At 49.2% G+C, this 17,500-nt stretch overlaps 1 protein-coding gene across 1 annotated transcript in view; it reads right to left on the bottom strand.

The window, feature by feature from the left end:
- rbms3 (RNA binding motif, single stranded interacting protein) overlaps positions 1–17,500 on the bottom strand; it is a 244,616-nt gene that overhangs the window by 180,049 nt on the left and 47,067 nt on the right. The window contains exon 2 of the mRNA XM_080017529.1: positions 15,377–15,534. Within this exon, the coding sequence (XP_079873655.1) occupies positions 15,377–15,534 (158 nt within the window). The remainder of the gene's footprint in view (positions 1–15,376; positions 15,535–17,500) is intronic.

The raw sequence follows: 17,500 nt of genomic DNA, 5'->3' as shown, positions 1-17,500 counted from the left end.
GTAGTAGTATTATTATTATTAATAATAATAATAATAATAATAATAGTAATAAAAATAATAATAATAATAATGACAATAATAATAATAATAAAAAAATAATAATAATGACAATAATAATAATAATGATAATAATAATAATAATAATAATAATAATAATAATAATAATAATAATAATATTAAGAATAATAGTTTTATGTAGCCCATATTTAAACAGAGGCTATAAAAGTGCTTCACAGAAACACAGAGGAAATAGATAGATTTCAAATAGATTAAATCATTAAAATAAAAGAATTTTCATACAATGCTGCAATAAATCCCATGAGAGTGGTGGAAAAAAATAGCAACAATTTCAAAAGTGTGGTAAGTTCTCAAGCTAACTGTGCATCGAAGATAGTAAAAGTGCATACATGAATAAATAAATGTAAAAGCGACAAACAAACAATCCTGAGTGACGTTATAAAAAAATATCAATTTAAACAAACGAGTTGAGATGGTTAGAGGGAGTTAAATCACAGGGACTAGCGTCTTTTTATTTGGCGTGTATGTGTGTCACTGTGTGTCTGTGTGTGTGTGTGTGTGTGTGCACGCGTGTGTGTGCACGCGTGGGTGTGCACGCGCGCGTGTGTGTGTGTGTGTGTGACCATATGATTAGTGCAGAGGGAGTTTCATTTTGCAGTGGAGATATCCAGTGTTTCATCACTCTGATGTAAAATGAATCCCGTGGCAGAGGAACGTGTTATAGTTTGCAAACGCCGCCAGGCCGACACCCACACCCAGTGGTGGACATCAAATATTTCCCCAAAGGACATTTATGGGATATTCCAAATGGGATTTTCCAAATGACGCATGGTTTACATGAGATGGCTGTATGTATCAATGTGCACAAGAATACATCTGAATGTGTGGTGCCTTGAGGTGCGTTGGATCTGGGGGGGTCTTGAGCTCCGGGGCCGCGGGGCTTTGGAAGTGATCCTTCCAGATGAGATTGCTGGCGGCCGGAGGCAGGAAAGCCTCGCCGGCCGCTGGAACCCTTCCGAAGGAGACACCGACACCTCCATCAACTTTTCAGCGGTGCTGTATTTGTGTTGGGCGCGGATACGGCGGCTTATTCCGTGACATAACAAACACCGAAAAATGTGAAAGAGTAAGAATAAAAAAAAACACGCTGTAAAAACGGATTTTGGAACGGAGCTGCGATACGCGATATTCTCTTTTTTTGTTATTGTACGAACCGGATACTCCCATTGTTGGCTTCGTCCAAACCGCCTTAAATTCACCGCGTACACAGAGGTGGTGAACAAAATAATAAGTGGAACATTTAAGGTTTAAAAAAAAGAAAAAGCCCATCATTGTTTGTTTAAAATGAAGATATTAAAACTAAAATATATATGAAAAAAAAACCCATAAAAATAAGATATTTATCTTACATCAAGAAAATGGAACTGACATCCAACGCGATTTTAACTCGAGAGCCTCGAGAGATTTTCGGTTGGGCTCCCCACGATCGGAATACAAGGTTTCCCTTTAATTGTGTTTATTTATTTACCTCTCCGGGGAAAACAAAGCCCGGTGACTGGAAAAAAAAGAGGATGATTCCCAGATTAAGCCGGTGAACTCTGCCTCGGCGGCTGGGTTACGAACGGGACTCGGCGCCAACGGAAAACGGAGCCAATTTGGGCGTCGCGGCGGAGGGAGCACTTTGTGCGAGCCGACTCCGCCCTGAGCTTCACTTCTCACTCGCCGACGCTTGGATTCCGTGGTGGAAACGTCGGAGGAGGGATCCTTGGCCGGCGGTAATTACGCCAATGTTGAAGGCATAAAAAAGGGTGAAATATGAGGTTCCACGTTTCCTTTCTTTCATTTATTTTTTTTATTCTCAATCATACGTCGTCATAACATTTTGTATGTAAATTGTGATGGAAATAGAACGATGGAGAAAAAAAAAAGATCTGGTTTATCTGCGTGACCAACTCCCTCATATCTAAGTCTCAAGCAAGACTTGAGTCTTTTATTCTTTGGCGAGTCAAGTCACTTTTCCTTTCCAAGACACTGCAGTGTGGACTTTATAAATAGAAAGACAAAGCATTAGTACCTGTCTAACAATTATATTATTGGCCAATCTATCTAACCTGCTCAAAAGGTATGACAGTGAATTGAATTTGTATGATAATTAATTGAAATCCAGTACAATTAATGAAATCAAACAGCAAATGCAAAGCAAATGGCTTTATAAAAGCTGATTTATTTCTTAATTTCCTCTCAATCAAAAACAAATATATCCCTCGTTTGACAACTATTCAAATTTAAATTCATCTTTGATTTGAACTTTTTTTGGGGAATTGTTTTAATTGACCTTTAATTTGAACTTTTTATGGAGAATTGTTTGAAGGACGTGCCTCCCCAACACCATGGCGCTGGAGCAGAGGTTCCCAACCACCGCCATCACCTCGGACCAGCTCGGCAGGGGACCAGCTCAAATATAAACAGTCGGAACCAGTCAGGCCACCCCCCGCCTGGTTCTTGGGCCCCCCTGTGCCACCTCGTTCAAAAAATCCTGGAATGGCCCCTGCCAATCATGACAATGCCATTCCCAGAGTGCGCTCGCATACCGGGTAACGTCACACTGACACTTGTAATTAGAGATGCACTGATTGCAAATTTCTTGGCCGATTTCCCTTTTTTGTCTGACCTGCCAATTCAGATTTTGGCCGATTCAGATTTTAATTCAATTGTATCGTCATAATAAAACATTGACTATTAAATAACGTTTAAATTGTTGTCCGTTCATTTAGAGTTTCTAACCGTGATGGGAGGAATCACATTTTCTTACCATTTGATTTAATTGGGTTTATCTGCAGTGCGTCAACGACAAAAACATCATGTGATCGGATCACGCTCACGTGACTGGACAGCTGCACATACAGACTACCTCTGCATATTTCAGTTCCCCCAATAGTGAGATTGCTGATTGCTGTCTTTATTATTGTTCATTATTCACGATGGAACAATAATGGAACAGGAAACTGTCCCTGAGTTCCAAGAAAATACAACATGGAACGGTCAGTGAGTTCCAATAAAATACAGTAGAAGACTGTCACCAAGTTTCAGTACAAATCAACCTGTAACTCTCACTGAGCTTTATAAAGGACACAACGTATAACGAACATGGCAATGTCCACTTCAAACTTCAAATGAAAGTCTCTTTCACTTTAAGTGCAAATACATTTCTGTTATATTTATATCTTACTTGCCATTCTGAAATAAATTGCAATCATTGCAGAGAAGTAATAATAATAATAAATGGTTGACTCTTCTCGCTCCCACTCAGGTCCTCCTTCGCTCACCGCGCACTAACCCAACTGAATCAAATCCAACGACCCGTTTTACCGACTGACTTGTCAAGAGCAGAGTCTTAAAAAAAGAATCGAACCGTGACGTGCACTACGGACAACCAGAGCAGGCGATAGCTACGCAATCGGCACAATTTTCGGACTATTGCATTGATAATTAACTGATGAAATCTCCATCGTTCACCTGACGGAGACCCTCCACGCAGCCGACATTTTCTTTCATTTCGTCCTGTATTTTGAGCGTCGGCCCCGCAACTTAATTACATGACGTCGGTATTGGGTTTGAGCATCGGAACGTTTTCACGAGAATAGTACATGAGCGACGTAGCGGGCGTGTGAATTTGACCGGCCACGGGACGGGATTCATCTGACGGGTTTGGCCACCGTCATGGCCGACCAGGCTGCGAACCCACCGGTGCGTCTCTACTTGTGATGCGGACGCCGACAGCGTTGAAAATTTCGTCATTTTTCATTCCATATCATATTGAGGCTGAAAAACATTCAATGAACACAAACAAAGCCCTTCCAGTCACCGTGACGCGAGTCAAGTCAAGCCACGAGTCACCAAAACGGCGACTTGGGGCGAGTCCACGTCGCAACGGTGTCCCTCAGTGTGAGGGGTTCCCCCCCGGTGAGGAAGAGGGGATTCCGGTGTGAATTCTCCGTGATTCCCTCCGCCCGAAACGATAAAGTCAGCGCGGCGGGGGCGGGAGGGAAAAAAAAAAAGCCCCGAGAGGGCGAGAGGCAAAAGGTAATCACCAGGAAAGAGAAAGAAAGGCAGATTGAGAGACGGGGGCGCCCGCGTCACGGATGTGAGGAGAGCAGACGTCACTCTCGTCCCGGTTCTATCGCGCTCCATCGAGCCGACCGGAATTATTTGGCGTTAGATTCCGCAATCAAACGTCTCCATCCCAACGAAAGGGAATTGTAAGCGTAGTTCCCCCCCCCCGCTCGTTATTTATTTCGCATCGACGCGTCTCGCAGTGCGAGGGGTTTCCGACGCCGTGCCTCCTCCAACGCTTAGGTCCCCATGTTTCCCCTTCGACGGGGCGGCCGCCCATTGCAATGAAGCTGTGATTTAAAAAAAAAAGGTTCCGAGACCCAGGAAATGTTATGGGGCGGTTATGCAGAGATCCGTGAGAACTAGGATCCCGTGAGAAGAGAAGTGAGGGATTCCCCGATGAGTGAGGAGGGGAGAGGCGCCGACAGGGAGGACGACGGCAAAGGTTGAAAAGCGGACGGGTCTTCCCGGCGGAGCGCCACGCTCCGCCCGCATCCGGTCCATCCCCGCGACTTCGGCCCCGGACTTCGGACCCCTCTGAGAGAGCTGCGGGATTTAACAGCCACTTCCACCTCGACCCGGCGGGGCGGAGGGGGGCGACCCGACCCCCCCGGAAACCACGACGGTGCCGTCACCAGGTGCACCCGCCAACCGGTGCTTCCCCCCGGTCGGGATTTCCTTACGAAGCCGCTCTCGTTCTCCGGATTTCAGACGATTTGTTGGCGAGGTTTAGCCACGATAAACCCTTTGACAATGTGGATAATGCACTTAATGCACGCCGTCCCGCCTGCGCCAGAATTTCATTGAGCTGGTTTTCAGGTGTTGGGGATTCCCCAGTGGGTTTGTTGGCGGCTTTGCCGGTACACCGGCAAATGGCTTACTTAACAGCTTTGGAAGTCTTGCGGCGCTTCAAGCTCGGGAGTGGAGCGGCGCGCTGCATTTAATTCCCATATTGTACTTATATTTGGATTGCGCTTCAATAAATGCCACTCCACATCACCTTAACCCCCGCACAGCGGAACGCGGGCAGACGGGAGTATTCGGGAACCGACACACCTGCAGCTCTGCATTATGGGAATGTGCGCAGCATTTTTCCGCATACCGCCGCCGGGACGCGCCACAGCGTTCCCGCTTCCTCTCCCCCCCGGGCGCCGGGAAAAACAATCGAGGCGGACGGAATGTCCCAGGTTAAGGGTTTCCCATCCCATCCCAGCGCCGCCAGAGCTGATCTCTGCTGATCAGTGATGTCGGCGAAATCAGGGCTTGGAGTGAAAAGAAAAAAAAAAAAAAAAAAAAAAAAAGAAAGGAACCCGAATAACCAAACAAGCGGTGCTGCGGGCAGGGTTGGAGGTTTAAGTCCCGGGGGGAGGAGGAGGAGAGGAAGGAGGAGGCGGGGGATGGGGGTTGAGGGGTGCAAGCGACGTCTGGGTGACAGATCATCCTGGCCCTGTCGCCGCTCGCCTGAGTGGTGGTGGTGGGGGCGGTGGTGGTGGGCGGTGGCCTTGTCAGACCGGGGTCTGCGTCTGGCCCTGGAATCACACATACACACTCCCGGGCAGGAGTTTACCCATGCCACATGCACACACACACACGCGCGTGCACGCGCACGCACGCACACACACACACACACACACACGCTGAGACCCCCGCACACACACACATACACAGACGCTCACACACACACACACCCATACACACACATGCTTCTTCAGCAGCGGGACAATGCATTTGTAACAGGAAGTGCACACTAAAGAGTGCATAGGATGAACAGATTGAAGTGGCAGAGATATAACACAGTGAACCCACAGAGTTCTTCTAATGGAGGGAGAGAGAAAGGCTAGCCTTGTTTTGTGTGTGTGTGTGTGTGTGTGTGTGTGTGTGTGTGTGTGTGTGTGTGTGTGTGTGTGTGTGTGTGTGTGTGTGTGTGTGTGTGTGTGTGCGTGCGTGCGCATATGTTTGTACAGGTGCATGTCTGTGCACATTTTGCATATACGTACATTTGGCTTCCACATGTGCCTGTACGAGTGTCTGTCTGAGCGCTTCAGTGTGTGTGTGTGTGTAGAGTGTATGTCTGTGTGTGTGTGTGTGTGTGTGTGTGTGTGTGTGTGTGTGTGTGTGTGTGTGTGTGAAGTGTGCATTCAGACAAGATGAGAAAAAGCACTAAGTGGGAGCAGGGAGGAGTAGTTCTGCATGTAACTGGCTGGTATCTCTCTCTGGCATCCCTCAAACACACACACATACACACACACACACACACACATTCTAACACACACACACACACACACACACACACACACACACACACACACACACACACACACACACGGTTGTCTGTTTTCGGATCCAGCCTGGTAGAGTAGCCCCAGTTTGTTTGGCACTGCCTGACCTGTCAGGCCCACACGCCATGCATGGCTGTCTGACACGCACAAGTGAACACATCTCATCTGTGCAACTGCTGCTGCTACTGCCTGCTACACACTGCTCCAGATGAAGGGAGGGAGGGCGAGGGAGAGAGAGAGAGAGAGAGAGAGAGAGAGAGAGAGCGAGAGAGAGAGTGGAGAGGGTGGAACGGAGGGAGGTGTGGAGAAAGCCACTGTGATGGAGAATCAAACGCAGTTGTCGGAGCTGGAGTTTGCTCCTCGTGTCAATCAGTCTTTAGAGCCTCAGCTGCCGCTGCTGCCGCTGCTGCTGCTGCCGCCGCCGCTGCCCCAGCCACTGCCACTGCCACTGCCGGGGCTTAAGGAGCCGGAGACACAGCCACATGATAATGCCACGGCAAAGCGGGGGGGGGGGGGGGGGGGCTTGACTGGCTTGTTTTTTTAGGGTTTAAGATAAGATAGGATAGATAGGATAGGGTAGGATAACGTAGGATCACACTTTATTGGGGATCACTTCCCCACCTCAAAAAATCGAATTAAATATTATGTACACATATAAAAAGAGGTGAATAGTGAGTAGCACTTGTACCGCTGACTATACTAACGTGCTGGTCATGGTAACTAGTATGTTCTAATGGTAACTAGAGGGTAAAGTAAATTACTAATACTACGTATATAGCAACGGTGTGTTTGCAGTGAAGTAATGAAAAGTATAGTGGAGTTGGAATTAAGAAAAATCGCGCTCGTTTATGACTTTTTTGGTTTTGCAACAAAAAGGCCAGAATCAAATGAAAAAAAATAAAATAATAGTGGAATTAGCATTGGGGGCATGTTCTATTACCCTTCCTGTGAAATCGTATTTGGCCATGAAAATGTTGTCTGGTTGGCATTTTCCCATAATTGTTTTGCTTGCATTCTTGGAAAAAAAAAGTACGAATAAGGCATCTACAAAAATAATTAACTGTTCCGAAAAAAGATAATATTATTGAATCTGAATTATTCAATTGTTGTTAAAGGTCTCGGTGTCATTCATGCTGGCAGGCTAAATCCTAATTTGCCACAGAGCTCCATGCAGTGTTACTAAGTATATATCTATTATAAAAATGGAAGAGTGGCTCTCTCCAACAGAGCTGAACACATGGATTGCCTCCGAATAGGCGAGCTGCCTGTGCGCTATGTATACAGTAATAGGGGATAAATAATTCAGCAATCTGCCTAAGGGCAAATCAGCTTTGCCGCTCAGCCCCGCTGCAAAAAAAAAATAAAATAAAAAAAATCGATGTTTGGGGAGAAAAAAGGCGCGGCGCTTTAGTTAGTTAGGCCAGGCAAATGAAATGACTGTGTCGTTTTTACTACAGCTACAAGCAAGGGGCGGAGGGAGGGAGGGAGGGAGGGAGGGAGGGAGGGAGGGATCGTGATGAAGAGATGTGAGACGCCGACTGAGAGAGGTGGGAGGGGGGGGTTAGGGAAGGGCAGGAAAGATAGGAAAAAGATTAAGGGCAATATACTGTGTAATAAAAGAGAAAAGCAGTGTGTGGATCATTCTGATACAAGAAACAGCGGATGCTCTGTCGTATAACTTCAACTGTAGATAGATATGAGTGATAGATAGACAGATGGACGGATGGATACATAGATAGATAGATAGATAGATAGATAGATAGATAGATAGATAGATAGATAGATAGATAGATAGATAGATAGATAGATAGATAGACAGACAGACAGACAGACAGACAGACAGACAGACAGATAGATAGATAGATAGATAGATAGATCGACAGACAGACAGATAACAAGTCCCAGTTGCCCCGGGCAACCAAATTTGGGCCGTTGTTCAAACTTCCGCGAAGAAAAATGAGTTACCCTGGCGCGTCGACTTGCCCTGTCAAAAATGGCGAAACGAGCGAGAATATTGAAATATGGATTCAAATTATATAGCATCATTATCCCTCAATTATAAAGTGATTAAAATTCGGCAACCATTCTGTGAGTCTTGGCAACCCAGAGCTGACGCATGGTTGCCAATTTGGCGACCACGTCTAAAAAGTTAACATTGGGCTCTGGACGGACGGACGGACGGACGGACGGACGGACGGACGGACGGACGGCTAGATGGGAGAAAGGGTACGTCCAGCCTCTAAACTCTAAACGTGGTTGAGTGGCTGGAGTGTGGTTTTGGACCGCTGTGGTTTGGGTTCTATGATTGAACTATGATTTCGTTTTTTCGGGGGGCCGTGGTGATTCGGGGCCCGTGGTGTCTTCACTCGCACGTCTTTATTCCTCCGGCACTCTGCTGAACCGGAGCCCGTGAGACCCGCCCGCCCCCCCCGATAGCCGGCCGGCTTGTGTCAACACCGAGCCTCAGAGAGTCATTAGGGGTAATGCTGCACCGCTGAGCGCCCGGGACTCCGCTCCGCAGAACAGGTGGTCTCAGGGTCGCCCCCCCCGCTCCCCTACCTCCCCCTACCTCCCCTCTTCCACTCCACTTTACCAGCCTCAGCCATTCTCAGGCCCCCTCCCCCGCCCTCCCAGCGTCCCTCCCTCTCCCCTGACACACATGGGAAAGGTTATTTGGACAATTGGCAGTGATTAGCTCTTGATTTGGCCCTTTCTCGCTCGCGTTTGATCGGGTGGGGGTGGGGTGGGGGCGACGGCGGCGGGGGGCGGGGTTCAGCCGAGGGCTGAGGGCACAGCTGGGGCCGGTGGGCGGCTGAAATGGGGTGAGGAGAACCAGAAGGAGAGGAAAGGGGAGGAAAGGGGACGATGACAAAAGACGGGGGCAGTGGGAGGGAAAGACGGCGGCCGGCGGGCGGGAGGGAGCCGCCCTCCATCGCAGCGCTTTGAGTTATGGATTTGCGTTCGCCGGCCGGGGGAAAAACGTGAGCTGCTTTCACTTCTGTTATTCCAGGTGTGGGCTGAGAGTCACCGCTTGTAAAGAGGGAAAAAAAAAAAAAAAGACTACAAGGCTCCCCATATGCCTCCCCCCGCCCCAGATTTTATGTCTTTCCTCCAACAACCTGCAGCCCGGATCAGACTTCCCGTCTGTCCGTCTCCCGGGTGGTGGATATCGCCGGCGAGCAAAACGGACCATAAAGACGCTCCGCCCGGGGTTGTTTTGGTGCTGAGCTTGGAGGGGCTGCCTGCTCGGCTCTGCGGGCCGGACGGAGCGGGGGGCCCGGTTATGCGGGGTGCTGGGGACGGGGACGGGGAGGGGGGGGTTGGCCCTGCGCCTAAACCCGTTTGTCCGGGGCCAAAGCATTTTTTTTTTTCTCACGGTAACGGCTGTTCTATCCATCCATCTATCCGCCCCGTCATCCAGGATAGTAAGCAGGCTTCTGGATATTCAGCCAACTCCGTCCGCCCCTCCACCCCCACCCCGCCTTTCCTCTGCTCTGGCCTCCGCACTACGCCCATATATCAGGGTGATGCCTGTGGAGAGCCTCACATCCAGGGAGCTGAATAAAACACAGATTAAGCACCATCCCGAATCCATATAATTGCTCGTCCAACAGCTCCCGGCATGTAACTCCAAACGCCATTAAAACTTTGTTGACCGTCATTCTTCACTTTTTGCCCTTCGAGATTACGGGAAAGGTTGCGCGAGTCGGCTGAACGCAAGGGCGGGCGCCAATCGATCCTGGGAACTCAAGTCATTTCTTATTCAATCGTGTCTTACCCCTGCACATGAGCCGGAGGGGCGGGGGACGGGACCGTGAACCGCTTTCGGAGGAACACAACCGGTTTTCGTCGCGCAAGAATGGCCGGGTTTTGTCAATAATGTGCTGGAGTTCACGAGGGAGGGGTTCAAACCGCAGCGCGAGGCATTCATTTTTTTGGCGCCGCCTGACATCTCTCAGGCGGCGGTGCGCGCGGTGGCCTCCAATCAGCAGCAACGATATGGCTCCGGCTCAAGAATGTGTCAGCCCGGCGGCCGCGGTGTTTGTTTTTGAGATGGAGGCGCGAAGGGGCAGAGGGAGCTGCCGTTCCAGCGCCGGTGACCCCAAAAACCCTGGCGCAGGAATCAGCCTCGACTCATCCCACCGCCTGCACTCACAGGGATCTCTGGCGGGGAGGGAGGACGGCGCGCGCGCGCGCGCACACACACACACACACACACACACGCACACACACACACACGTAGAGGCTTAGCGGAGCAGACAAAGCCATGATACTGATTAGGAAAAATTGCTTAGGCAGCAAATGTGAATGAAACAACCCCGAGACGCTCATTCCTGCCTTTTCCGAAAACTACGGCGCCTCGTTTCCAGAGGGTTCAGCTTGAACACGGGGTCTCTCCGGGTGAGTCGGCTGGGGCTCGGGAGGGCGGAGGCGGTGGGAACGCACGGGCGGGAGGGAGGGAGGGAAGGGAGGGGGGGGGGGGGGGGGCAGGTTGTCGCTGACCACAGCGCAGTGGCGTTGACCTTTTGGAGAACGCCGCTGCCTGCCAGCCAGCTGAAACACGGCCCGGCTAATTAAAGTTTCAGTGGCATTGGATTTTCTCTGGCACAGCACACCTCGGGCAACCTTGGGGGCTCTTAGGCAGGCAATACAGACACGCAGGGGGAAAGGATGGCATACAGAGAGAGAGAGGGGGGGGGATGGGGGGGCGAGAGAAAGAGGGAAGTAAAAGGACAATGGAGCAGAACCCAGCGAAGGCGAACGTCAGCGGCTTTTCCACACTAGGCTGAAGCAAAAAATATATATATTTATATATAAAATATGAAATGCAAATGTCGTCTCACAAACAAGCGCACTCTGGTGCTCTTTTACATAAGCCCTGGCATGATTTGCCCCCAATGCCAAAAAAAAAAAAAAAAAGGCCCCCTCCCACCCACTCTGAAAATACAACAGAATTGAAAATGAAATTGAAATTGTCCCGCTCCGTAGGACTGATGGCGGCGCGGCGGCGGGCTGAGAGATGCTCAACGTCAAAACCGCAGAGTGCTTTTCCCCCGGCGTTATCATCACGCCACGGAGGCTAATGGGATTTTGATGGGTCGGTATCAAGTGGAAATGCATGACTTATGACACGGCTACGGGCAGCATTACCAAATATACTGGACAGCGTGTTCCCGTCTCCCAAATACCGTTGAATAATTGGCTGCGCTCGACCGGGACATTTCTGGAAATACGGCCAGGGAAAAGGTTATGCAACCAGACAGACTTACTCACGGCCTGTATTTCAAACCCTGCTGGCCTCATCTCCATTAATGATCTTGACCCTTTTTTTTTTTTTTTTTTTTTAACCGTGTAGATGTGAAAGAGGCTTAATGGAGCTGAACAAAGCCGCTCAGTATGTGTGAGTGTGTGTGTGTGTGTGTGTGTGTGCATGTGTGTGTGTGTGTGTGTGTGTGTGTGTGTGTCTGTGTGAAAATAACACACGAGAGAAAAAGAGGGAGGGGGCGAGAGTGAGAGAGAGAGAGAGAGAGAGAGAGAGAGGGAAAGAGAGAGAGAGGGAAAGCGAGAGAGAGAGAGAGAGAGAGAGAGAGAGAGAGAGGCCACTATGTCTGGGTGTTACAGCTTGATGAGGTCTTGGTCTGTGATTCCTGGGGGAGGGCAGCCCAATCTCGGCTTTATTAGGCCTTATTGAGCCGTGTGCAGGTAGGTGTGTGTGTGTGTGTGTGTGTGTGTGTCTGTGTGTGTGTGGGCGTGTGTGTGAGTGTGTGTGCATGCGTGCGTGCGTGCGTGAGTGCGTGCGTGTGTGTTTGTGTGTGTGTGGATGGGAACAGTTGGCAGGGTTTTATGAGAACCTTTGTGTGCGTCTCTAAAACACACTCACAGTTGGTAGCACATTTATGGGCCGTGCATGGTAGTACGCACCCTGCTCCGTACGCCCGTGTGCAATATCAGTGTACAGCCCGATGACAAGCAGCACAATCACCGGTTAAAAAAAATAAAAATAAATGCCTCTGTATTTCTAGATTTGGAACATTTTGTGAAGGGGATACATAAAGGATTGTACTGTGTATATGTGTATTTCATGTCATTATGTCATTTTTTCATGTCGGTGAGGAAAAAAGCCGCTGGCCCGAAAGGAGGCGGTGGCTTCATAGCGGCGGTTCCGCTGAGCCCAGAGCGGAAGTCGCGTTTTTTGGGGGTTTTTTTTAAACAAGGCGGCCATGTTTGTAGCTCCAGGCTCGAAATTCAGCGGTGAAAACAAAACCCGGAAAACACGACGGCACACCAGAAAAGAAATCCCCCCCCGGGCCAGACGAAGGCGGGCACCCGAACGAACGCAACATGGAGAACGGATACGCGAGTGTCCACACCTTCGTTGCGTCGCATCACGAGGCCGCATCGTGCCGCGCCGCCACACGGGGACGGCTGCGGGTGCAGAGTTTGCCGTGAGACTCCGAGGGCCCGAGCTCGGCTGCGTCGAGCCGAGACCTTCATCTGGTTCTGTTTCCGCCCCCGTGATTGCGTGATTGTCATGGCTTTCTTGTGTCTCGCACCATCACTGCGGAATGCGGGATTTCATCTCAAGCCATCGCCGCAAACTGCGGAATTTACTGATTGCCACAGCCGGGGGGGAGGGTTATTATTGTGGTTAAAACAGGGTACATTCAGCCCTGCCTCATGATTAAAGACCAGATCTTTACGAAACCCTACGTTCAAATAGCATGCGTCTGCCACTCCCGGGTCGTGTCTTTGTGTCTGGGTCCGAACAACTGCAAGGATTGCTTGGTAACGTGCTTTCACGAACCGTAACACACTGTGTGAGCACACGCAGCAGTGTGCGTGTGCGTGTGCGTGTGTGTGTGTGTGTGTGTGTGTGTGTGTGTGTGTGTGTGTGTGTGTGTGTGTGTGTGTGTGTGTGTGTGTGTGTGTGTGTGCGTGCGTGTGTGTGTTTCCGCGCGCGCGTGCATATTTGTTTGAGCCGCCGCTTCCATTAAGGCGGTAATGGCGACGACGCCGTCAGGATGCGACGCCTCTCATATCATTCCATCACAAGCACAGGCAGTGCTGCGACGGACGATTTGCTTCGTGTCCGTCGTTGGTGATAAATTACAATGTTTAAGTCGAATCAAAATAGACCACAAACCGCATAATATCGTAATTATCTCTGAAGACCGTAATCAGCAGAATAGTTTATCACTACAGTATTAAAAGTAACTTAATAGCGACGGTACTTGCCAAAGGACAAGTCAGGTTTAGTGCAATACTGTAACCCTTAATCACAGCAGAGTCTCCAAGGGCTTCAAATCCCCCTTACAGGTCCAACAGGCTGCAACGGACCCGAATGGCGCCGTTATTAGTAAAGTCTAATACAGTATAAATAAGGCAGGTCAAACTTTGGGGGGGGGGGGCGGCAATCCATCGGGAAACGGAGTAAAATAAAATAACCCACATCTAAAATAACAACACGCTGTTGTGGTGCGCCGATCGCCTTGTGCATTGACGGGCGGGGACGGATCTCTGTTTTTCCCGGGAAGGGGTGGGGGCCGGACCCCTGTTCCCTCCCTATAAAATAGGTACCAAATAGATACAAAATAGGTACAAAATAGGTACAAAATAGGTATAAAATAGGTACAAAATAGGTATAAAAAAGGTATAAAATAGGTACAAAATCGGTATAAAATAGGTACAAAATAGGTATAAAATAGCTACGAAATAGGTATAAAATAGGTATAAAATAAGTATAAAATAGGTAAGGGTTAGCCCGAGACACAACTTTTTTTTTTTTTAAGTAAGCATAGCAGATTAGATTGTTAAACTTACTACAAGCTTTTAAATTAAACATCTAGTCCCCGTATCAAAACGTGACCAGAGATCCAAACTGATGGCCAATTACAGATCCATGCCTCCGTGCTTCCCCGATACGAGAACATGTCGAGAAAAAGTTGCAATACGATAAAGAATATGGTGTATTATTATTCGCAGCTATGCACTGCATATCAAAGTGCACAAAGGCTAATTTGCATCTCGTTGTTTATTTGGCTGATTGGGCGCTGCAGAAATCTCAAATAAAGAACCTCGATCCCACTCATATACAGCAGCTACTGCGTAAGAGCTGTTCATGCACCGTAATTGGAATTCTGCATCAGCTACAGTTTGTCATCCAGCTACAGTGCACCGTTGAGCAATAATAATAATAATAATAATAATAATAATAATAATAATAATAATAATAATAACGATATTAACAACCTTTATTTGTATGGCACCTTTCATACACAACATGGAGCTCAAAGTGCTTTTCATTACAAGAAGGCATCAGATAGCGGCATTAAAAGCAGCGTAAAGAATGAGCGTTCCTCAGCTAATTATTTTCTGAATTCAATGGAGTCTTGGATTCGACTATCATGTAACGTTTCTAACCTGCATTGTCTTTCTTCCTCAGCACTGTTTCTTTCCGCTTTCTAGAATCCCCGAGACACACACACACACACACACACACACACACACACAAACACATTCACCATGGGTTCCCTACACTGTCATAAATCACATCCAGTTTTTTTTTTCTTTTACCTCTAACTTACCAGTAGCTTTTTAAAACTTTTCTCCTAACTTTTTTAAACATAAAAATAATGTTAGGCCTGGAGAAGCAGGTGACGAAGAGTGAAACACACAAAAACAAAAAAACACACTCGGTGGAACACACTCAGCTCGGGGACACACCAGCTTTGGACAGGCAGCCTCGCTTTGTAAAAATCAATTTTTCTTATAATCAGGTGTCAAAAAACCTGTGTATGTATTTGTGTGTGTGTGTGTGTGTGTGTGTGTGTGTGTGTGTGTGTGTGTGTGTGTGTGTGTGTGTGTGTGCGCATGTGTGTGTCTGTGTGTGTGTGTGTGTGTGTGCGTGCGTGTGTGTGCGTGTGTGTGTGAGTGTGTGTGCGTGTGTGTGTGCGCACAGCACTCACGGTTGGCAGAGTTTGATGAGGTCCTGGTCGGTGGTCCCCGGCGGCAGGCCTCGGATGTACAGGTTGGTTTTGCTGAGCTGCTCCGTCCCTCCCTGGCTGCAGCTGTTGGTGCTGGGGCTGGGAGGAGCCATGGGGTGAGGGGGTGGAGCATAGGGCTGCTGGGGAAGGAGAGAGCGAGAGAGATATTTAACTGGTTAACGGTGGCAACGGAGGCACCTGTGTCGTCCGTTTCGCTTGCCGTTGGGCCCTGATGGCAGGGTGTACTGTAGGGTAGGGTATGGTATGGTAGGGTAGGGTAGGGTAGGGTATGGTAGGATAGGGTATGGTAGGGTACGGTAGGGTGTGGTAGGGTAGGGTATGGTAGGTTATGGTAGGGTAGAGTACGGTAGGGTAGAGTTTGGTAGGGCATGGCATGGTAGGGTACGGTAGGGAAGGGTAGGGTAGGGTGTGGTAGGGTGTGGTAGGGTATGGTAGGGTACGGTAGGGTATGGTCGAGTTGGGTATGGTAGGGTACGGGAGGGTGTGGTAGGGTAGGGTATGGTAGGGTATGGTATGGTAGAGTTGGGTATGGTAGGGCACGGTAGGGTGTGGTAGGGCACGGTAGGGTACGGTAGTGTACGGTAGGGTACGGTAGGGTAACGTAGGATACAGGGTAGGGTACAGTACACAGGATATTCTTCATCGTGATGGATGTGGTTGTTTTGCCATTTGGACATATGGATCCCTCTGTGGCAATAAATTGACTACAAAGTTGTGTATCACAACATGACAGGGCTGTACAACACCACCGCAAGACCAGAAATGGAGGCGAGAACGTTGAGCCAATGAAGTGAATTTCAGGCGGCAGGCGAAAAATGAACAATGAAACCCAGTTTGTCCGAACGTGAATTATCCCGAATTATGAGTCAACCAAGCCGCCGCACAGCAGTGGGCAACCAGGCAAAAAAGCACACGTCCGCAAATTTGTTCCTTAAGAGTTGAAAACAGTGATTGTACCGTGCTGTATGTCGATCGATCATGCTGTGACTAAACAATGTCCATTTATCAGGTTGGCGGAGGAACACTTTGCATGCACATGTTCGGTCAAGATTCGATCAAGCCATTATTTCGGTCTCTCCCGAGCGCCCTGCCGTCCCCATAGGGCTCTGATGAACGAGCACCCCCACCCCAGCCCCAACCGCCGGGGAGGAGGTGGAGGATTAGGGAAAACGAGATGGGATTAATATAACGGGACGTGTGTGAGAGGCCGTGAGGGCTACGCGTCCAACATCACGCGTAATCATCAAACCGCGGGCGCTGGAGGGCGGTGCGCACGCGAGAGCGGGTTCGCGGTGCCATTTATACACCTTCTCGCCGTGAGCGGGAGTTTAATACGTCACATTTCCTTCTCCTGAAAGGAGACTTGCTCAGCTCAGCTCACGCCCTGTTTGCACAACACGGGGTAAACACTCTTCAGGATCTCAGGATCAATGTCTTTGGACTTCTCCTTATTTCAATTATGACTTTTGAGTCAAAGTGAAATAATTATGATTGTTTTTTTTCTCATTTCTCTCTTGAGGACTTTTGTTGTATAACCCTCTATCCTCTTCTCTCCATCCATCACCCACCACGTGCTCTCTCTCTCTCTCTGTCTCTCTCTCTCTCTCTCTCTCTCTCTCTCTCTCTCTCTCTCTCGCCCTCAGGGTTGGACTTAACAGGGCTGACCCCCTTCGATCAGTCAGTGCTGCAGTCGTGGCAGGTTGTTAAGGTCCACCGTGACACCACGGCCGCCGCTGGAATGTGGCCGTTTGGGCAACGTTTTTTTGGGAACCCACTGCCGGACTCCGGCCTCCTTTCCTCCTCCAGCCTGCGCTCCGGCTTGCACCGGGCCGGGTACGTCAAGCTGGGTCATCTGCTGACGGCGTCCACCGAGCAGCTCGTTGAGACAACGGGCATCAGATCCTCCAGACTGCTGCGCAGGTTGGTGGATGAAGTCCGTGCTTCCCTGCCAGCGCCCTATCGGGCTTTTGTGGAGAACCGTGCTGACCTTTGCCACACCCAAGCATGGGGAGGTTTGAGGCAGTGGGCGAGAAAGCTGTCTACTACACCCGCGTCAAGGTGGCGCACCTACGCTCTCTGGCAGAG

The sequence above is a fragment of the Zeus faber genome (assembly GCF_960531495.2).
Source record: "Zeus faber genome assembly, chromosome: 1".
NCBI classification, from domain to species: Eukaryota; Metazoa; Chordata; class Actinopteri; order Zeiformes; family Zeidae; genus Zeus; species Zeus faber.
Note: the sequence above shows the minus strand (reverse complement) of the source record. Positions and strands in the feature narration are given on the sequence as shown.